The sequence below is a fragment of the Pongo pygmaeus genome, chromosome 4 (assembly GCF_028885625.2).
Source record: "Pongo pygmaeus isolate AG05252 chromosome 4, NHGRI_mPonPyg2-v2.0_pri, whole genome shotgun sequence".
Taxonomy (NCBI): Eukaryota; Metazoa; Chordata; class Mammalia; order Primates; family Hominidae; genus Pongo; species Pongo pygmaeus.
Window position 1 is genome coordinate 138,891,165 of NC_072377.2, and position 22,063 is coordinate 138,913,227.

A 22,063-nucleotide genomic window follows, 5' to 3' on the forward strand; every position below is an offset into this window, starting at 1 on the left:
GATTCTTCTGCCTCAGCCTCCTGAGTTGCTGGGACTACTGGTGTGCGCCACCATGCCTGGCTAATTTTACTTTTTGTAGAGACAGGATCTCCTATGTTGCCCAGGCTGGTCTTCAACTCCTGGCCTCCCAAAGTATTAGGATTACAGGCATGAGCTAATGCCCCAGCTCATGAGGGATATTTTTAAGATATAGTTTCTCTTTACCATTTTTCTCCATGTAACCCTACCTGTGTGTCTTCCTCCTTTGCTATTGGAAGGGTTAGGACTGCAATGGCAGAAAGGCAAAAAAATTAAGAATATTCAGCTTTTAACTTAGAAAACACATTGTGAATGTCTAACAGGACCTATCAAGAGTTAGGCCTGGCTAACCTGATCACCAAGGCAGTCACTGGAAGCAGAGAGGGAATTCAGGGTTTGAAGAAAGAGGTCCAAGGAAAGTCAGAAAAGTTAACTCTGCTTCCATGGAACTAGGGGCAAGGCTGAGGCAATGCTAAGATTCTCTTTCCACCCTCCCTTTACCTGTTGAACTGAACAATTCCCCAAATGGATACAAAAGTACTCAGAGTCCTTAGTATAACAAAGTCCTGAAGGTAGGAATTGGAAGCAATAGAGGGAAGGACAGTGACCACAGAAAATATTCAAGTTCTGTGGGAGGTTAACACCTCTGAACCCCCTGGTGGTGGGGGGCCCTTCTGGCCCATTTGCACCTTTCTTGCTAGTGTAGAAAACCTTAAGTTATCTCAGGCTACCTATATAACCCTCACTCATGTCTGCCGGAGCTCTCCCCCAGATATGAATCATATTTGTAGGTTTCTTTGACAACCAACCACTCATTGATATGCTTGGAAGACTGCACCCCCACATTCCTTAAAAATACAATGGTACTCCCCCACCATAGGTAAGTCCCCGGACTCTGACACATATCTTCAATTGAAAGCAGACCCAGAAAGGAAAACTGCATAATACATCATCCTTTAATGTTTGCCCAGAATTTCCAATCCTAGAAACCCCACTGCAAAGCAGAAAGCCTATTTGGTAGCTTCAAGGAACCATTTCAGGAGATTGTTGTGTGGGCCTCAGTATTCAAGGCTGCCTTAGAAGATCGTGCGATCCTCTCACTCTTCTTGCCCCAAGTACCAGAGTTGATAAGCCACTGAACCAACCAGAGAGGAATTATTTTTGGTCCCGGTTTAAAGAAAACAAAACAAGCTGTTGATTCTGCCATGACCTCTTGGGTAACGTTGTCTCCATACCTGTGATAAACAGAAAACAACTAATAAAGGTTTATCCCGCCCTCACCCTCTTAAACCCGCTTCACAGACCTGGCTGAAACTCACATCCAGGCGAGGCGCTCACGTGACCCGCTCTAAACGCGTCATAGGGACACGTGGTTCTAGATACTTCTCCCCCTCCCCCTCAGGGGTGGATTGTTGACAAGGCCGCGGGCAGTCACGTGATCTTACATCATCCCACCTCCTTTCCCTGAAATCTCTGGCCCGGATGCATCCCTCTTTCTCCACCCCGCCGAGCCTAAACTAGTGACGGGGAGGGAGACAGGATAGTGTTTCGGTTTTGTGGTCTCTGAATCCACAACGTCTAGTCTGAACACAGAGAACACAAATTTGTCGATTACTTCAGGAAGCCCAGGCGGAACCGCGCCCCGGTGAAGGGCTCGGGGAACGCGCGCTCCCGCGTCCCGCCCCCTCCTCCCCCAGCACTTACACTGTGGTAGCGGCGGAGGGCGGAGGGAGCCGGAGGCGGCGGAGGGAGACGTCATTGCAGGGTTGTTTGTCAGTCTCAGCGGCGGCGGCGGCGGCGATCCACAGTGATTCGGCCGCCGCGCCGGGGGGTGGGGGGGCTGCGCGGGACTCTTTTTTTTCAGACTGACCGCGGGGCAGCTGCGGAGCATGTCGACCCCGGCCCGGAGGAGGCTCATGCGGGATTTCAAGCGGTAAGGGCCTTCACTTTGGCCTAGATGACGGCCCCTCAAAGCTGCGGGGCTGCAGGGCGTGGATCCCAGACACCTTCCCCTTGTGACCCTCAGAGGGCCGGCTGTGGGCCCAGCGGGACTGGCGGAAGCCAGGTCCTAGCCTCGGCCCGTACTCCCATAAGCTTTGCCGCTCGTTCTGGCGCCCGAAGAAATTTCGATACTGCTTCCCCTCCCCCCAAAAAGTAAAACGGTGTCGATCGACTGGTCTAGGTTTCCCTGCTGCCCATTTCGGCCAGCTGCCCGGCGTCTCGCCCAGGCGATCAGACATCATCCGCCCGCCCCTGCACCCTGCGGCGCCCCTTTCTTGTCCCCTCAAAGTGAGCTCCTGCGGGAGCTTGTTCCTCTCCGGCAGCACCAGTCAGCTTTGTTTCACGGCCCCGCCGTCTTCTCCGAGGAGCCGTGTTGGGGCGAACCCCCCTCCCGACCCCTGCCAATCCTTTCCATTTGTCCCGTGAGGGTGGGGTCCAGTGCGTGAGGCCCGGAGGTTAACCCATCCCCCGAAACCCGACTCTGTCCCCGCCCGCCTGAAAGGACCTTGGGAACTGACTTAGAGATCTGGGACCTTAGAGCTGGCCACCCTGGCTGCCAGTGCTTTCTGGAACTCAGCTCTGGCTGTTGAAGAAAGCCCTATCTATAGCCTCCCGAGTCTGGAAAAATGCCTTCCCTTAGACTGGTGCTAATCTGATACTCCCTGGGCCTCCTTTGGTAAATAAAATAGGGTTTTGTTAGGAGGTATTGGGGTTGTGAGATAGAAAATGATTATTCCGTTGTTTACCTTTTATTGGATACTTAGAGACATAGAAAAAATAAGTGAGAAAACATCATTTTGATACTCTGCACATTTTTCTTAAAATTTTTTCTGGGGACACCTGCCCTAATTGAACAAAATATCTAGCATAAAAACTTAGATTTGTCGCTCAGGAAGTCATCTCTCAGCTATTATAAAGCCTATGTGAGGCACTTGGATTTGGCCAACTTATTTAATTCATTCGTAGCTTCTCTTAGCCATTTAAAGGTAGGCGTCAAGCAGTGCAGTTCTTCTAAGGCTTCTGTTCGTGGTGGCCTAATTTGCTTGAGATTGACTAAAAACCATTTTTTTATGTCGAGTAGTCGCAAATTATGATGCCCCGTGAAAAACAACTGCATATGTATTTGTGTGTGTATATAATGTAGCATTTTTAATTGAGGTTACAGTCTCTGAAAGGAGATGCCCTTTTTGGTGCAAAAGTCATCTTTCTAAAGCTTGAAATCAGTGTATTTGATTAGCACTCGTGACTAAAATTCAGATAGTAAACTAGTTCATGTCATTGTCGCCCTGGCTCCTTACTGTAATGCTCTGCTTAATTCTGAGTTGAATGCATGGCACCTTTTGTAGTTTCCAGAGATCTGCAGGTTACAAGAATTTGACTATGACGAATGTTGGAAAGCCTTGTATTGAGTCTCCTGATCTGAGAGGTAGATTTGGTGTTAGTGCAGAGCCTTTAAAAGAGGGACTGGCGGAAAACCTACTGATTACTTTTTAAAGCCATTGCTGTTTGAAGCAAAAGGAATAGAGTAAATCTGCTGCCTAATACTAGTTTCCTAGTTAAATTTAATGTGTTTTCAGTCATTTCGTGTTTACACTGAGGTTTGCTTTTTTTTTTTTTTCTTGTAGCCATTTTGCAGAAGTAGCCTGTTTAGGATACACAGTCTTTGCATGTTTAGAGCAGCAAAATCAACGGTTCTGTAAAAATATTACTTGCTTTTGAGGTTTTAAATTTTTTTGGTATAAGAGGACAGTCTATATACATCAATTCTTTTTTTTTTAATATATGTATTTTAATTGTACTTTAAGTTCTAGGGTACATATGCACAACGTGCAGGTTTGTTACATATGTATACATGTGCCATGTTGATGTGCTGCACCCATTAACTCGTCATTTGCATTAGGTATATCTCCTAATGCTATCCCTCCCCTATCCCCCGGCCCCACAACAGGCCCCGGTGTGTGATGTTCCCCTTCCTGTGTCCGAGTGTTCTCATTGTTCAATTCCCACCTATGAGTGAGAACACGCGGTGTTTGGTTTTTTGTCCTTGCGATAGTTTGCTGAGAATGATGGTTTCCAGCTTCATCCATGTCCCTACAAAGGACATGAACTCATCCTTTTTTATGGCTGCATAGTGTTCCATGGTGTATATGTGCCACATTTTCTTAGTACAGTCTATCATTGTTGGACATTTGGGTTGGTTCCAAGTCTTTGCTATTGTGAGTAGTGCCGCAATAAACATACGTGTGCATGCGTCTTTATAGCAGCATGATTTATATTTCTTTGGGTATATACCCAGTAATGGAATGACTGGGTCAAATGGTATTTCTAGTTCTAGATCCCTGAGGAATCGCCACACTGTCTTCCACAATGGTTGAACTAGTTTACAGTCCCACCAATAGTGTAAAAGTGTTCCTATACGTCAATTATTGAAGAGATAATATTGAAGGAGGGATGATTCTCAAGCCCTTTCGATTTTTAGATAATTTGGAGAGGTATTTATAATAAGTATATATACCTGGTTAATATATTTAAGTCATATGGTTCATTTTAGTTCACAGTAACAAGGAAATGGAGTTAGTCTGTGTCTCAAAATAGATGGTATAGTGTCTGTAGGTGTTTATGTGGCCTCCTTAGTGGCCTTAATGTTCAACTTTTTAAATAACCACACTGGATTTCCAGGTTACAAGAGGACCCACCTGTGGGTGTCAGTGGCGCACCATCTGAAAACAACATCATGCAGTGGAATGCAGTTATATTTGGGTGAGTTGAAAGGTTTAACAAATAATAGTAGTGTGCTGAATCTTTAAGAAAAGTGAACATATAACAACTGTCTAGGAAAAGAAACTGAGGTGGAATGAGAGATCTTAAGGACTAAAACTGCAAGATAAATTAGAAAAAAAAAAATTTTTCAATTAGAGTTTTGGCCCAGCACAGTAGCTCAACACCTGGGAGGATCGCTGGAGCCCAGGAGTTCACCAGCCTGGGCGATATAGTGAGACAGTGAGACTCTGTCCCCTCCCCACCAAAAAAAGAGTTTTGGCCCAGTCTGGGCAACATACTGAGACCTTGTCTCTACAAAAAGTATAAAACTAGCTGAGCATGGTGGTGCATACCTGTGGTCCCAGCTACTTGGAAGGCTGAAGCAGGAGGATCACTTGAGCCCAGAAGTTTGAGGCTGCAGTGTGCCATGATTGTGCCACTGCACTCCAACATGGGCAGCCAGCAGAGCCAAGAGCCTGTATCAAAAAAAAAAAAGGAAAAAGTTTCAGCAGTTATACAAAGTTTATTTGCTCCTTGATATTATTACATATGGTTTCATAATCACTTGGGGTTTTACTTTTAAAATACTATTCAAAACTAAATGGAATGGAATAATAAAGGAGAAATAATAAGTTACTTTGTATAAAACATATCATGCAAATGCTCTCATTCTATTGGAGCTGTTAAAAGGTTTGGAACCAAAAATATTAAGAACTTGCACTGTCTCAAGAATTTAAGCGAAAATGATTCACAGCCCAGTGTGAAATAACAGAATGCAGCCATTTGAGAAGCAGTCGTAAATTTTACCTGCTATGTATATTGCGTATATGCTTTTTAATTTAAAATTTCCTTATGCTTTTTCTTTGGTTTTTCTAGACTTGATCTATTTTTTCTTTCATTCCTTTGAAACTAGAGTTTTGCATTAAAAAATAAAAAGAATATGTTGATAAACAGAATTCTGACACTACAGAATCAGCTACAAGAGTCTACATTTAAAGACTAGTGGAAAATGAGTGAAGTTCATCCTCATAAAGTACTTCTGAATCTGAGTTGAATACATGGCACCTTCAGGATATTATCCTGCTGCTTTGAGATCCTGAATATGCCTTGCAAGTAATAATTAAACTTTACGCTGCTGCTTAGGAAAGATGAAATTGGGATATGGGGGCAAGGATCTGAGCAAACAAATCTGGCTTTTTGGTGACAACTATGTTTAGCCTATTTGAACAAGAGTTATGGCTCCATTGGAAAGCAGGACACTTGGGTTTAGCGTCATAACTAGAGTATTGCTTTACATCTTATTGCTGTAAAATGAAAAGATGTCTTTTCCTCTTAAGAATATACATATGGGCCAGTTGCGGTGGCTCACGCCTGTAATCCCAACACTTTGGGAGGCTGCGATGAGTGGATCACCTGATGTCAGGAGTTCGAAACCATCCTGGCCAATATGGTGAAACCCCGTCTCTACTAAAAATACAAAAATTAGCCGGGCGTCTGTAATCCCACCTACTCGGGAGGTTGAGGCAGGAGAATCGCTTGAATCCAGGAGAAGGAGGTTGCAGTGAGCCGAGATCATGCCATTGCACTCCAGCCTGGGGGACAAGAGCAAAACTCCATCTCAAAAAAAAAAAAAAAGAATATACATATGTACAAAATGACTTGTCAGTATTAATGAAAGTTTTTTTGTGCTAAAATTATGGGCAAGTTTTTTTGTTTGGTTTGGTAAAACCACCCTAAAAAGAAATCTTAGAATGAAAGTTAATACTTTATGCCTGGGTCTATGAAAATCCAGGGCTAAGGTGTTACTAAACTCTATCTTAAAACTCCACAAATCATCGGAATGAGTCCCTCTTTTTCTGTTGGAGTTTATCCTTTCCATTCTTGAAAATCAAGAAAAAGCAGAATGAGAAACTTCTTTTAATCAGAAATCTTCTTGTTTTCAGACCAGAAGGGACACCTTTTGAAGATGGTAAGTCATACTCGTTATGTTTTCTATAGTGTTATGAGGTTACTTTTTAGTAGAAAATTGTAACACCAACATATCTACTTGAAGCCATTTTCTATGGTTAATAGGCCAAGTTAAAAGTAAAGCTATGGAAAATTTATACTTTATAAGGGACTTCTTCCCACAGCAGCTTGGTCACCTCCATTGGTAACCAATATTAAAGGTTACTTTAATATTTTCCTGTATAACTGTAAGCCCGGATGACAGTGTTTATGTTGAGAATAGTTTAAATTTAGGTGGCCTTAAAGATATCTCTGAGGTGAACACCGGAAGAGTAAATCATGCTTTTTTACTTTGTTATCTTTGATATTTGACAGGGTGTTGAGCTGAAATTTTTCATAAACATACATAGCTGCCAGTAGTTTCAAGTACTACTAGCATTTAACACCCATAAGTAGTTACCATTTTGCATAATCTTTGGCATCTCAAGTTGGGTATTTTCATCAGGGGCTAGGAAAATGGGAAACTAGTTCTAATACCGAATTTATAATTGAACTTATCAAACTGGTTTTAACCAGGAACTTAGGCTTTTCCTAATTGTAGTGTTGGATTTTAAGAAATTATTAAACATCTGTTATCATTAACAAAATGACTTCAGAATTAATCCATCAAAAATATTTATCCGAGAATACTGACTGCAGCAGTTTGTAAGGACGTAACCTGAATGTCCTGTAGGAGAAATGGTTAAGCAAATTATGATGTATCTGGATTCTGGAATATGTACCTGTTAAAGAATAAGGTAGATTTGGACATACTGTCTTAAGAGGACAAAAAAAACTGCAGGATAATATTTGTTGTAGCATCACATTTTTAGCAAATACATATATGCATGTGTGTCTATGTTAAAGGGTTATATATCAAACTGTTATCAGTGATTATCTGTAGGTGGGGGTAAGGAGTTGAAGGAGGTAGTTAAGGACTTCACCTTTTTTCTCTACATCAAGGGTTCTCAAGTGTGTGATCCATAAACCCCTTGGGGTCTTGGAGACCCTCTCGGGGGACCCATATGATCAAATCTCATCATACTAAGACTGTTGACCTTTGCATTGATGGTACAAAACCAATGGTGACTATAACTACACCTAAGCAGTTTCATGTCTTAGAACAAATCAAGGCATTAGACAGTGGCACCAAACCATACTAATAGTGATTATATTCTTTGCATTTTAAAAGATGCCAGTTGGCCAGGGGCAGTAGCTCACACCTGTATAGCCAGCACTTTGGGAGGCTTAGGCAGGTGGATCATGGATCACTTGAGCCCAGGAGTTTGAGACCAGCCTAGGGGAGCCCTTCTCTACAAAAAATTAGCCAGGCATGGTGGTACATGCCTTTAGTCCCAGCTACTTGGGAGGATTACCTGAGCCTGAGAGGTCAAGGCTGCAGTGAGCCCTGATGGAGCCACTGCGCTCCAGCCTGGGCGACAGAGTGAGACCCTGTCTTTAAAAAAATTACCAATTTTTCTTAATTTCTTAATTTAAAGACATTTTTATTAGTATTAGGAAGCTCTGGATCCTTGAGTATCTATGTGTTTTTTTGTTTTTTTTGTTTCGCTCTCTCACCCAGGCTGGAGTGCAGAGGCGCAATCTTGGCTCACTGAAGCCTCTGCCTCCCAGGTTCAAGTGATTCTCGTGCCTCAGCCTTCCAAGTAGCTGGGATTACAGACGTGCGCTACCATGCCCGGCTAATTTTTGTATTTTTAGTAGAGATGGGGTTTCACCATGTTGGCCAGGCTGGGGCCTTAAACTCCTGACCTCAGGTGATCTGCCCTCCTTGGCCACCCAAAGTGCTGGGATTACAGGCATAAGCCACACCCAGCCGAGTATCTGTCTTTTTAATATTCTGTATAATATGAAGTAGGATGTATGAACAAAGCACTTCTGCATGTCATAGTATGATAGTTGTCTGGAAGAAAAGCACTTCTGCAGTTGAGTTGCAATTTGAAGGACTTTTTTAATGGAACATGTTTACTTGAAAATACAGACAAGCTGTGGTTATTCAGGTTTGAATATATGGCAGACATATTCTCAGAAGTGATGTAATAAGCTCGGTGTGGTGGCGGGCACCTGTAATCCCAGCTACTCAGGAGACTGAGGCAGGAGAATTGCTTGAACCTGGGAGGCAGAGGTTGCAGTGCGCCGAGATCGCACCATTGTACCCTAGCCTGGACAACAGAGCAAGACTCCATCTCAAAAAAAAAAAAAAAAAGTTGGGGGGATCTAAGTGGGTTGTTAGGTTAAGGATAGCAACTGAAGATATTTGTTGCTGTTGATAAAATAACAGCTTCCCGATACTTACTTTTTAATTAGATTAGTGGGTAGTGTTACCTGTTGTGATTTTTTTGATAGTATATAATGGAATATGGCAACATTTGGAAGATCTGTAAACTCGAGTCACCCAATATTTTGCAGATGTCCCATGAGTAATAATACAAAACCATGAATAGGTAAAACATGTATGTGAAGTGAACAGATTTTAATGTAACTGAGTACAAAAAGTTGACTAATAATTTCAGATTCTGTATTGCAGCAAACCTTTAAAAGAACTACCATTTCTTCTTTGGTATAATATCAAAACAGAATAGCTACACTTACCTGAAAAAGCTATTAAAATACTACTTTTTTTGCTGGGCGCAGTGGCTCATATCTGTAATCCCAGCACTTTGGGAGGCCAAGGTGGGCAGATCACCTGAGGTCAGGAGTTCAAGACCAGCCTGGCCAACATGGTGAAACGTCGTCTCTACTAAAAATACAAAAATGAGCCAGGCGGAATGGCGCGTGCCTGTAATTTCAGCTACCCCAGAGGCTGAGGTGGGAAAATTGCTTGAACCTAGGAGACGGAGGTTGCAGTGAGCTGAGATGGTGCCATTGCACTCCAGCCTGGGCAACAGTGAGACTTTGTCTCAAAAAAAAAAAAAAAAAGGAAGAAAGAAAGAAAGTACTCCTTTTTTTCAAGTACATATTTGTGTGAGGCCAGATTTTCTTCATGTACTTAAACTAAACAGGATATTGTAATAAATGGAGTGCAGAAGCGGATAAGAGAATCCAGCTGTCTTCTGTTAAGCCAATCATTAAAGAGACAGTTGCAAATATGTAAAACAATGCTTACACTTATCACCAACTTGGGGAGAAATATAATTTTAATTTATATTCTGTGTAATGGGTTTGCAGTTTAACCTACCTTTTTTTTTTTGGAGACAGAGTCTCGCTCTTGTCACCCAGACTGGAGTGCAATGGAGCGATCTCTGCTCACAGCAACCTCCGCCTCCCAGGTTCAAGCGATTCTCTTGCCTCACCCTCCTGAGTAGCTGAGATTACAGGCACCCCCATACCCAGCTCATTTTTGTACTTTTAGTAGAGGCGGAGTTTCACCATGTTGGCCAGGCTAGTCTCAACTCCTGACCGCAGGTGATCCGCCGACCTTAGCCTCCCAAAGTGCTGGAATTATAGGCGTGGTCCACTGCAGCTGGCTACGGTTATTTTTAATGAAGATTTTCTGAGTTATTTTTATTTTTTATTTATTTATTTTTTTTTTTTTGAGACAGAGTCTTGCTTTGTCACCCATGCCAGAGCATAGCGGCATGATCTGGGCTCACTGCAACCTCCACCTCCTGGGAGGGTCCTTTGCCATGTGGTAGTCAGCCCCTCTCAAAATCCTTTGACCAGCCCCCATTCTAAGCTATAATAAACTATTTGTAGTTCTTCAAATATGCATTTTAAATCTTGGTAGCTAGGGCCTAGTTGCCTTCCAAAAATATGACAGTTAACACTCCCACCAATAGCAACATGAATGTGCCTGTTCCCCAACCGCTTGCCAATGCTGCGTGTTATCATTCTAACATAAATAGAGTATATTTAGTATGTTTTGTGTGCCGAACCAAAGTTGACATACTAACTTTTATGTGGTTATACAAAAACCAGTATGCAGTTGAGAATTGATGAAGAGATTAAAAAGTCGTGCTTGTCTTTACTATAATTATTTGTTTTCTCTCTAGGTACTTTTAAACTAGTAATAGAATTTTCTGAAGAGTATCCAAATAAACCACCAACTGTTAGGTTTTTATCCAAAATGTTTCATCCAAATGGTAAGTAGCATTTTATAGATTTTGCAGATGATAATGGGGAAAAGAGTTGTTTCCCTCCTTTTAGCTCTTTCACCTTACTTTTTACTGTTAGGGCTCACTTGTAGGTGTTGCTTCCATGTCCATGTGAGCCATGTATTTTGTTGTGGATTTTTTTTTTTTTTTTTTTTTTTTTTTGAGATAGAGTCTGGCCCTGTCGCCCAGGCTGGAGTGCAGTGGCGTGATCTGAGCTCACTGCAAGCTCCGCCTCCCGGGTTCACGCCATTCTCCTGCCTCCGCCTCCTGAGTAGCCGGGACTACAGGCATCCACCACCACGCCCGGCTAATTTTTTGTATTTTTAGTAGAGACGGGGTTTCACCATGTCAGCCAGGATGGTCTCGATCTCCTGACCTTGTGATCTGCCCACCTGGGCCTCCCAAAGTGCTGGGTTTGTTGTGGATTTTTGGTTTGTTTCTTATTTCTTCAAAGACAAGGTTATACTCTGTCACCCCTGCTGGAGTGCAGTGGTACAATCACAGTTCACTGTTTACCTCAAACTCCTGGGTTCAAGTAATCCTCCTGCCTCAGACTCCTAAGTAGCTGGGACGACAGGCATGGACCACCACGCCCAGCTAATTTTTTTGTTTGTTTTCTTTTCCTTTTTTGTAGACAGAAAGTCTCTGTGTGTTGCCCAGGCTGGTCCTTGAACTCCTACCCTCAAGCAGTCCTTCCACTTTGACCTCCCAAAGCACTGTGATTACAGGAATGGGCCACCTTTTCCAGCCTTTGGCTATGTTTCTGTAGCTAGACTCTTATGAAGCTTCCAAATTTGAGGTCAAGTTGTTTTAATAACTCCTGAATTAAAAGTAATACGTGGTCGGGCATGGTGGCTCATACCTGTAATCTCAGCACTTTGGGAGGCCAAGGTGGGCAGATCACCTGAGGTCAGGAGTTTGAGACCAGCCTGGCCAACATGGTGAGACCCCATCACTACTAAAAATACAAAAATTAGCCAGGCATGATGGTGGGCACCTGTAATCTCAGCTACTCAGGAGGCTGAAACAGGAGAATCACTTGAACCTGGGAGACGGACGTTGCAGTGAGCTGAGATCACAACACTGCACTTCAGCCTGGGTGACAAACCAAGACTCTGTCTCCAAAATAACAAAGGTAATATTAAGCCAGGCACAGTGGTGCACACCTGTAGTCCCAGTTACTCCAGAGGCTAAGGCAGGAGGGTGGCTTGAGGCCAGACTAGGTAACAGTAAGATCCTGCCTCTACTAAAATAAATAGATAAAAGTATTATCTGTTTATTTGTGGAGTTATGAAAAATAACAAGAAAAATCTGTTGGCTAAAATTAAGCTTTTCAAAAATACAATTTTGGCCAGGCGTGGTGGTTCATACCTGTAATCCCAGTACTTTGGGAGGCCAAGGTGGGAAGGTTGCTTGAGACCAGGAGTCAGAGACCAGCCTGGGCAACATAATGAGGTCCCATCCCTATAAAAAACAAAAAAAAATCAGCGCATGGTGGCACACACCTGTAGTCTCAGCTACTTATGGAGGCTGAGGTGAGAGGATCACTTGAGCCCAGGAGGTCAAGGCTGCAGTGAGCCATGACTGTGCCACTGCACTCTAGCCTGGGCAACAGAGCAAGATCCTATCTCAAAAGTACAATTTTGCATATAAAAAGTTGGGAGTCAGTGACCACACACAGTGGTTCATGCCTATTAATTCCAGCACTTTGGAAGGCTGAGGCGGGTGGATTGCTTGAGCCCAGGAGTTCAAGAGCAGCTTAGGCAACATGATGAAACCCTGTCTCTACAAAAAATACAAAAATTAGCTGGGCACAGTGGTGCGCACCTGTATTCCCAGCCATGAGGGAGGCCGAGGTGGGAGAATTGCTGGAGCCTGGGAGGTTGAGGCTGTAGCGAGCCATGACTGCACCACTGCACTCCACCCTGGGTGACAAAGCAAGACCCTGTCTCAAAAAAAAAAGAAAATTGGAATGTTATATATAAAATGAGGTGGGTTTTTTTTTGTTTGTTTTTGTTTTTTTAACATACTGTGAATATTTTCCTTATTAAATATTCTGGGCTGAGCGCAGTGGCTCACGCCTGTAATCCCAGCACTTTGGGAGGCCAAGGCAGGTGGATCATGAGGTCAAGAGATCAAGACCATCCTGGCCAACATAGTGAAACCTCATCTCTACCAAAAATAAAAAAATTAGCTGGGCATGGTGGTGCATGCCTGTAGTCCCAGCTACTCGGGAGGCTGAGGCAGGAGAATTGCTTGAACCTGGGAGGCGGAGGTTTCAGTGAGCTAAGATCGCACCATTGCACTCCAGCCTGGCAACAGAGCAAGCCTCCATCTCAAAAAAATAAATGAGTATTCTGATACATCATTTTTAATGGCAAAATGTTCTGTTACATAGATTTATCGTATTTTTAACCAGTGTCCAATTGTTGATAGTTTTCAATTGTTTACAATTTTAAATAGCACTTTGAACATTCTTAAAAACCTTAAAAATTTTTTTGTTGTTGTTGAGAAAAAGACTCACTGTGTCACACAGGCAGGAGTACAGTCGTGTGATCTCGACTCATTGCAACCATTACCTCCCGGGTTCAAGTGATTCTCTTGCCTCAGCCTCCTGAGTACCTAGGACTGCAGATGTGTGCCACCATACCCAGCTAATTTTTTTTTTTTTTTTTTTTTTTTTTTTTGAGACAGAGTCTTGCTCTATCGGCCAGGCTGGAGTGCAGTGGCATGATGTCGGCTCACTGCAACCTCTGCCTGCCGGGTTCAAGTGATTCTCTTGCCTCAGCCTCCCAAGTAGCTGCATACCCAGCTAATTTTTATATTTTTAGTAGAGATGGGGTTTCACCATGTTGGCCAGGCTGGTCTTGAACTCCTGACCTCAGGTGATCTGCCCGCCTTGGCCTCCCAAGTGTTGGGATTACAGGTGTGAGCTGCCGTGCCTGGCCTCAAAATAAATCTTTTCAGATACTAATTATTATTTTGACTGAGTTTTTTGTTTGTTTTTTTAATTGCTGCATAACAACTAGACTAAGTTTTGTAAACGTGGGGATTACTGGGTCAGAGGCTTGTGTGTTTTTAAAGGCTTTAATGTCATTTTCCATTTTTTTCCTTCAGTGGAATTGTTCTCATTTTCACTTGGTAGAGTAGTTTGTTACTATTCTTCACTAAACGATGGCTAATTCCTTTGTAATAAATTTGGTCTTCCTTGACATCTTGCTGTTTACATCTATTCCATTTATATTTCTGGATTATAAATTACCATGTGAAAGATGTCTCAATTCTTGAAGCTCCTCTTCAGTCTCACAGCCTTTGCTCATTTAAATGTGGTGTTCCCCATCAGCCAACTCACTTTCAGGAAGAACATTTTCAGAGGTCCTCTTGTCTTGGTCGTGTCTCTAGTACTGCAGAATACATTATAGAGCTCCCTACCCAGAGGAGAGATGTGTTTTGTTTGTGTCTGGAATCAAGGTGACTTTCCAGTAATAGATACTACCTTTGGCGCTTCATTGCTGTGAAGTTGCTTTTTCCTTCTAGCTGCCTTTTTTGCTTTTTTTTTTTTTTGTCCAAGACAGGTTTAATTTTATTTTCTGTTTCTCTTTTTGGGGAAGTTCCCAAGTCATTTACCATTTATTCCACTGTAGCTTTATCTTGCTTAGACTTGTTATTGAGTCAAACCAAACCAATTATGATAAGGGGGTCTTTAAATCAAGGTGGGAAAGACTGTAGAATGAGTAAGGGATATAAATATAGGGTTATCAACTTAAGCACATTTCTAAGAAAACAGTGTATTTGGTTTTCACATCTCTTCATATTTATAGCATAGCTTCCCTTTTTTTCTGCTATGAGTACTTTTTTATAATTTAACTTTCTGGTTTATTTTTTTAAAAACATTTATTGAAATATAATTTACACACCAAGCTGTTCACCCACTTAAATTGTACAGCTCAAATGGTTTTTAGCATAATCACAACCATCACCATGACCACTTTAAAAACAACAAAAAGCCCCATAACTATTATCTTAGCAGTCAACTCTGTTTGTCCTAACCCTCCCCGCTTCAGTCCTAGGTAACCCTTAACGTGTTTTCCCTCTAGATTTGACTATTCTGGACATTTCATATAAATGGAATCTTATAATATGTGGTCCTTTGTGACTGACTTCTGTCACCCAGCATAAAGTTTTCAAGGCTCATCTATGTTGTGATATAATAGTATCTGTGATTCATTTTTTATTGAATAATATTCCATTGTATGGATATTCTGTATTTTGTTCATTCATCAGTTGATAAGATGTTTGAGTTCTGATTTACTTTTGGATTCTCAGAAATAGTTACTCAGAACTTTAAAATTGTTTTACACTTTTATGGGTTTTACAGAGTTACTAATTTTTGCTTTGGGCAGCTAAGTTTGATGTTTCTGTGGGATGGACAGTAAGTTGGCTTTGAAGCTGAGATTTAGATCTAGGCTAAGGCCAATGATTGGGAGTACTGAGCACATGGATGGTAACTGAGGCCACAGGAGTCAATAGGATTGCCCAGTGTGTGTGTAAAGGGTAAGAAGGAAAAGGGCCTAGGATAGAGTCTGGAAGAATCACAGTGTTTAAGTGTGATTTGCTCCCCACTCCCTGTTATGGTTTGCTTAATGAAGTGGTATCTGTAACATTTAAATGCATTTACCCTTTGTTTTACATAGCAGTTCACTTCTAGAAATTTTTTCTACAGATAGTCTCACAATTGGGCAAATACTTAATGTTCATTGCTTGTATTTTCACAGAATCAGTCTAAAAAGGGAAGAACCCTCCGAGATGTTCAGGACTTTTGATACCTGTTAGTCACTTGATTTTTTTTTTTTTTCCAATGGAATATGTATACTCATTGCACAAATAAATCATAAACACAAGGAAGGATAAAGAAAATAAGATAGGCCAGGCACGGTGGCTCACGCCTATAGTCCCAGCACTTTGGGAGGCTGAGGCAGGTGGATCACGAGGTCAGGAGTTCGAGACTAGCCTGGCCAGCATAGTGAAACCCCGTCTCTACTAAAAATATAAAAAAATTATCCAAGCATGGTGACGTGTGCCTGTAATCCCAGCTAGTTGGGAGGCTGAGGCAGGAGAATTGCTTGAACCCAGGAGGCGGAGGTTGCAGTGAGCCAAGATCACGCCACTGCACTCCAGCCTGGGTGACAGAGCGAGACTCCATCTCAAAAAAAAAAAGAAAAGAAAAGAGGATCATCCGCTGGGGGCGCAGTGGCTCACGCCTGTAATCCCAGCACTTTGGGAGACTGAGGTGGGCAGATCACCTGAGGTCAGGAATTCGAGACTAGCCTGGCCAACATGGTAAAACCTCATCTCTAATAAAAATACAAAAATTAGCTGGGTCGTGGTTGTACATGCCTGTGATCCCAGCTACTCGGGAGGCTGAGGCAGGAGAATTGCTTGAATGCTGGAGGTAGAGGTTGCAGTGAGCCGAGTTCTCACCACTGCACTCCAGCTTGGACAACATGAGCCGGGCACAGTGGCTCATGCCTGTAATCCCAGCACTTTGGGAGGCCGAGGCAGGTGGATCACCTGGAGTTCAAGACCAGCCTGGCCAACATGGCAAAACCCCGTCTCTACTAAAAATGCAAAAATTAGCTGGGCATGGTGGTGGGCACCTGTAATCCCAGCTACGTGGGAGGCTGAGGCAGGAGAATCCCTTGAACCTGGGAGGCGGAGCTTGCAGTGAGTTGAGATTGCACCATTGCACTCCATCCTGGGCAACAAGAGCGAAACTCCGTCTCAAAAAAAAAAAAAAAAAAAGGAAAAGAAAATAAGATCATCCATAACCCTACTATTACAAATATCCACTACTTACATTTTGACGTTCGGTCTTACAAATGTTTTTTCACTACATACTACATATACTTTAAATTAATTTATATAAAACTTTTTAATCAAAACAGGGAATTATAAATAATTAAAAACTTATTTTTAAGGTAATAATCTGTGGATGTCTTACTCTATAAACAGTAGATATGTATCATTTCTGGTGATTGTGTTGCTATTGTTTATATGAATATATCAATCGTTGTTTATTTAGCCAGTTCCCTCTTTTACGGACCACAAGGTAGTTTCAGTTTTTCACTTTTTTTTTTTGAGATAGTCTCGCTCTGTCGCCCAGGCTGGAGTGCAGTGGCGCGATCTGAGCTCACTGCAACCTCCGCCTCCTGGGTTCAAGCAATTCTCCTGCCTCAGCCTCCTGAGTAGCTGGGACTACACGCATGCACCACCATGCCTGGCTAATTTTTGTATTTTTAGTAGATACAGGGTTTCACCATGCTGGCCAGGCTGGTCTCGAACTCATGACCTCGTGATCCGCCCGCCTCAGCCTCCCAAAGTGCTGGGATTCCAGGCATGAGCCACCGCGCCTGGCCTTCTACTCTATAAGTAGTAGTATAGTGAACATCCTGTAAGTAAATCTTTGTGCATGTCCATGTTTATTTCCTTAATTTCTAGGAGTGTAATTGCTGTGTCAAAAATAAGCAGTTTTTTAAAAGCTTTAAGAATATTTAGAAATACGGAATTTAAATAGATTGCTAAATGATGTGTGTTGAAGAAATTTAACTCAAAGCCTCCTGATCATAACGTGCTGTCTTAGTTCATTTTCTGCTACAGCAGAATAGCAGGGACTGATAATTTGTAAATTTGTAAATAATAATAGTTTGTTTGGCTCATGCTTCTGGAGACTGGGAAGTCCAAGAGCATGGCGCTGGCACCTAAGCAAGGTCCTTGGTGCTCTGACATCCCATGGTAGAAGGCAGAATGACAAGTGAGCACACAAGACATAAGAAATGGTGCCAAACTCATCCTTTTATCTGGAGTACACTCCTGCCCTAAGCACTCATGACCTAAGCACTTCTTAAAGGTCCCACTTCTCAACAGTGTTACAATGGCAATTAATTTTTTTTCATTTAATTTTTTTATTTTTATTTTTTTGAGACAGGGTCTTACACCTGTCATCCAGGCTGGAGTGCAGTGGTGTGATCTCAGCTCACTGCAACCTCTGCCTCCTGGGTTCAAGCGATTCTCCTGCCTCAGCCTCCCAAGTAGCTGGGATTACAGGCATGTGCCACCACTCCCGGCTAATTTTTATATCTTTAGTAGAGATGGGGTTTCACCATGTTGGCCCGACTGGGCTCAGACTCCTGACCTCAAGCAATCCCGCCTGCCTCGGCCTCCCAGAGTGTTCAGGACCAGCGTGAGCCACCACGCCCAGCCTCCAGCAATTATATTTCAACATGAGATTTGGAGGGAACATTCAAACCATAGCAGATGCAAAATACGAGACCTTAGTTTTAAGACAGGTTATCCTGTGATACAGAAGAATTTAGTTATTACCTAATATTTAAAACTTCTAAGCCAAGCATTCTGTTTGTGTTAAAGATTTCTCTTAACTGTTAGATGTGGCAGAGTGAATGTGTAACTAATTTTAGTGTTGTCTTTGCAGTGTATGCTGATGGTAGCATATGTTTAGATATCCTTCAGAATCGATGGAGTCCAACATACGATGTATCTTCTATCTTAACATCAATTCAGGTAAGTGTGTGTTAGGATGTATTATAATTTGTCAGTATTCTGTAGGATATAGTCAGCTCCTTAGCACATAGGTAACCAATGGCAGAGCTTGGACAAGGTAACCAATGGCAGAGCTTGGACAAGAATCTATGCTTTTCAGCTAACTTTTCTCTTTCAGTAGCGCGTACTTGGGATCCAGTCTGCAGTCCCTTTCCTGATTGTGTAAGTTACATGTTCTCACAGGTCAAACCTAATTTGTGTCCATGAAGCATAGCCAAGGGTTGTGGAAAAGAAAAAATGGCTTGGAAAAACCATAGGAACCTAAAGAAACTGCCAAGTGCAGATAAGCATTGAGTATGTTACCCCATCCAAGAAATTCTATTTTAAAAAAAGAAAGGAAAACTAATGTAACCATTTGTCGAAGCAGTCTGGCAGAATATTTCAGAATAAATCTTTGAAAATTTAGGAGGGGTGGAGTGAGGGGTGTTTCGGTTTTGTGGATTTGAGAGGAGCAGAAATAATATGTTAGTTTGTGATGTTCTTTTTAAAGTTTTTTCTCTCACACTTCTTTCATTCTTTTTTTGTTTTTTGTTTTTGAGACAGAGTCTTGCTCTGTTGCCCAGGCTGGGGTGCAATGGCACAATCTTGGTTCACTGCAACCTCTGCCTCCCGGGTTCAAGTGATTCCTGCCTCAGCCTCCTGAGTAGCTGGGACTACAGGCACATGCTACCACGCCTGGCTAAGTTTTTGTATTTTTAGTAGAGATGGGGTTTCACAGTGTTAGCCAGGATGGTCTCGATCTGACCTCATGATCTGCCCGTCTCAGCCTCCCAAAGTGTTGGGATTACAGGCGTGAGCTACTGCACCAGGCCAGTTCTGGTCATCTTACAAGCGTTGTTTTTCAACCTTCCTATCTCATTCTCTTCCTGCTAAATGTATATGGTTTGTTGATTAAAGGAAACAAGACTTATCTCCCAAATTTACTGTCAGACATTTGCAAAGTAACTGCAGTAATAGAGTTTAACCTTGGAAAATGTTGGTTACTGAGATAATTATTGATATTATATCTTAACCAAATTAAGCTGTTCATTTCCTTGGTTTAATGAGAACGTCTCAATATGCTTAAGAATATTCTTTTCTGAGTTCTTTGAAATTATAGGTATTTTTTTCTTTTTTTTTCTTTTTTTTTTTTTTTTTTTTTTTTGAGATGGAATTTCACCCTTGTTGCCCAGGCTGGAGTGCAGTGGTGCAATCTCAGCTCACCACAACCTCTGCCTCCCGGGTTCAAGCAATTCTCCTGCCTCAGCCTTCCGAGTAGCAAGGATTAGAAGCATGCGCCGCCACACCCGGCTAATTTTGTATTTTTAGAAATTACGGGGTTTTCTCCATGTTGGTCAGGCTGGTCTCGAACTCCCTACCTCAGGTGATCTGCCCGCCTTGGCCTCCCACAGTGCTGGGATTACAGGCGTGAGCCACCACACCCGACCTCTTTTTCTTTTTTAATAGAAACAGGGTCTCCCTGTGTTGCACAGGCTGGTCTTGAACTGCTGGGCTCAAGGGATCCTCCTGCCTCGGCCTCCCAAAGTGTTAGGATTACAGGCGCAAGCCACTGTACCCAGCTGAAATTGTAGGTCTTGAGGCAATTGAGAACTTTATTTCAGAAGCTTAAGTACCTTAGCAGCGGGAAACCCCATAGTATTTATCAAATCATTTCTAAAAGTATTTAGACCCAAACTTATACTACATGTTAATCTCTGAAGTAATTTGTTGTTTTGTGTAACTTTTCTATAATATATTCCATATCTGACCCCTGTTAGTATAAAGAATAACTATGCAAATCTGTTTTTTCTTTTCTTTCCTCCTAGTCTCTGCTGGATGAACCGAATCCTAACAGTCCAGCCAATAGCCAGGCAGCACAGCTTTATCAGGAAAACAAACGGGAATATGAGAAAAGAGTTTCGGCCATTGTTGAACAAAGCTGGAATGATTCATAATAGACAACTGGTCTGTTAATCTTTTTCATCATTGTTGTGTATAATTTACCTCTCAGTAGAAAGGCTAACAAATTTTAAGTGCCACAGGTTTTAAGGATTCTGCAGAAAAAAAAGAAAAAAGTCCTTCAGTTTAGAACCTACAAAAGCTTGTGTATCTTGATTAATGTACTTTTTATTGCATGGTGTGAACTAAGTTATTGCTGCATAAATTTGTAATATATCCTGTTTGTATTTTTTTCCAAGTGTATAATGTTGGTGTGGAGTTTTCATGACAGAATATACACATTTTGTAAATCTGTACTTTTTTCAAATATTGAATGCCTTATTTTTGAATTCTTTAGATTTTTAAATTGGAGAAAAGCACTTAAAGTTTTTTATATATGAATATTACATGTAAAGCTGTTAAAATACATAACTTCAGTGCAAGAGACTTTGTCACTTATTTCCTTATGTGTGTAGGAGGGGTTAATAAGTCTCTAGTTCTCCATCTATTGATAGTTTCATTTACAATTTCAAAAGAACATTCTTATATTTTATCAAGGAAGTCTTCAAATTTGATTCTAAATAGCGATTATAATCTCCAACTTTATTTTGAATGTACCTCTATTAGTTTCAATTGAGTAATTCTAGACATAACTGGTTTGATTCTGTCCAACTCTGTATTTAGGCCATTTGTTACAATTTCTTCATGCATTACTTACTGTTAAAACTGTACCTTTTGCGATTTAACAGTTGGCACTTCTGCCACGAGCAGAGAACTGATACGACTTGTTTTGCTGCTTGGTAGCACTTTAAAAAATTTTTGATTAATGAAGAAAGTAAAACCATAAACATTTGCCAAAAATTCATGCCCCAGTATTAGCAATGAATTAGTTGCATTGGTTTGAGAAAGGCACATATTGGAGGGAAATCTTGGTGTAACTTAAATATTTGAAAATTACCTTTAATGCAATGCATATCTGTTTATTCTGGGAAATGTTTTAATGCCAGGGCCTGCTGAGTTGCTTCTTCTTGTGGAGATTTTTTTTTTTTAATCTCCTGAGTTGTATAAAAGTTGTACTGCATCTTAGTTTACTGGATAAATTTAAAACACAGTATTGTAGAAAGCTAATACAAAACTATCCTATGCCTTCAAATAGTATAGAAAATGGAAAATATACAAGTAAATTTTGTTGAACCACCTGTGTAGTCTCTAGTAGTTAAAACAGCTATTTCAGTAACCCCAAGAGTTTCTTGTCATATCCATAAGATTGGGTTACAGTACGGCAATATCTACAGCTTCTATTCATTATGCAACGTTTAACATTGATTGGATAAATGCTTATAGGCTGGGCCAGGTGGCTCCCACCTGTAGTCCCAGCACTTTGGGAGGCAAAGGCGGGAGGATCACTTGAGGCCAGGACTTCGAGACCAGCCAGGGCAACATAATAAGACTTTTCTCTACTTTAAATTTTTTAAAAAATTAGTTGGGCATAGTGGCGCTTGCCTGTAGTCCCAGCTACTTAGGAGGCTGAGGTGGCAGAATAGTTTATGCCTAGGAGGTTGAGGCTGCAGTGAGCTGTGATTATGCCATTGCACTCCAGCCTGGGTGACAGAGCAATACCCTGTCTTTAAAAATAAAAGCTATTACTTGGC

At 41.8% G+C, this 22,063-nt stretch overlaps 2 protein-coding genes across 4 annotated transcripts; one reads left to right on the forward strand and one right to left on the reverse strand.

The window, feature by feature from the left end:
- Positions 1-953: 953 nt before the first annotated feature.
- Positions 954-1,936, reverse strand: LOC129036896 (actin nucleation-promoting factor WASL-like). Of its 3 annotated transcripts, none has more exons than XR_010126480.1 (2): positions 1,338-1,498; positions 954-1,253 (listed from the first exon to the last, which is right to left on the reverse strand). XR_010126480.1 is itself a non-coding variant. In XM_054488591.1 (2 exons), exons 1-2 carry the CDS (start codon positions 1,934-1,936, stop codon positions 1,174-1,176), a joined length of 294 nt encoding a protein of 97 aa, XP_054344566.1. In that variant the 3' UTR covers positions 954-1,173. The 3 variants fall into 3 exon arrangements, 1 of the variants encoding a protein (XP_054344566.1); XR_010126481.1 differs by having other exon boundaries at positions 1,323-1,402; XM_054488591.1 differs by lacking the exon at positions 1,338-1,498 and adding an exon at positions 1,723-1,936.
- Positions 1,744-21,610, forward strand: UBE2B (ubiquitin conjugating enzyme E2 B). The gene is made up of 6 exons (XM_054488589.2): positions 1,744-1,951; positions 4,699-4,779; positions 6,723-6,748; positions 10,776-10,865; positions 18,367-18,455; positions 20,300-21,610. The coding sequence occupies exons 1-6, from the start codon at positions 1,908-1,910 to the stop codon at positions 20,426-20,428; spliced, it is 459 nt and encodes a 152-aa protein (XP_054344564.1). The 5' UTR covers positions 1,744-1,907; the 3' UTR covers positions 20,429-21,610.
- The last annotated feature ends 453 nt before the right edge of the window (positions 21,611-22,063 follow it).

Bases quoted from the DNA above. Each gene is read 5' to 3' on its own strand.
- UBE2B (XM_054488589.2), top strand. From the start codon at position 1,908: ATGTCGACCCCGGCCCGGAGGAGGCTCATGCGGGATTTCAAGCG. The intron at 10,866-18,366 runs GTAAGTAGCATT...TTGTCTTTGCAG, and splicing joins CAAAATGTTTCATCCAAATG to TGTATGCTGATGGTAGCATA. The intron at 18,456-20,299 runs GTAAGTGTGTGT...CTTTCCTCCTAG, and splicing joins CTATCTTAACATCAATTCAG to TCTCTGCTGGATGAACCGAA.
- LOC129036896 (XM_054488591.1), bottom strand. From the start codon at position 1,936: ATGAGCCTCCTCCGGGCCGGGGTCGACATGCTCCGCAGCTGCCCCGCG. The intron at 1,254-1,722 runs GTAAGTGCTGGG...TGTTTATCACAG, and splicing joins CCCTCCGCCGCTACCACAGT to GTATGGAGACAACGTTACCC.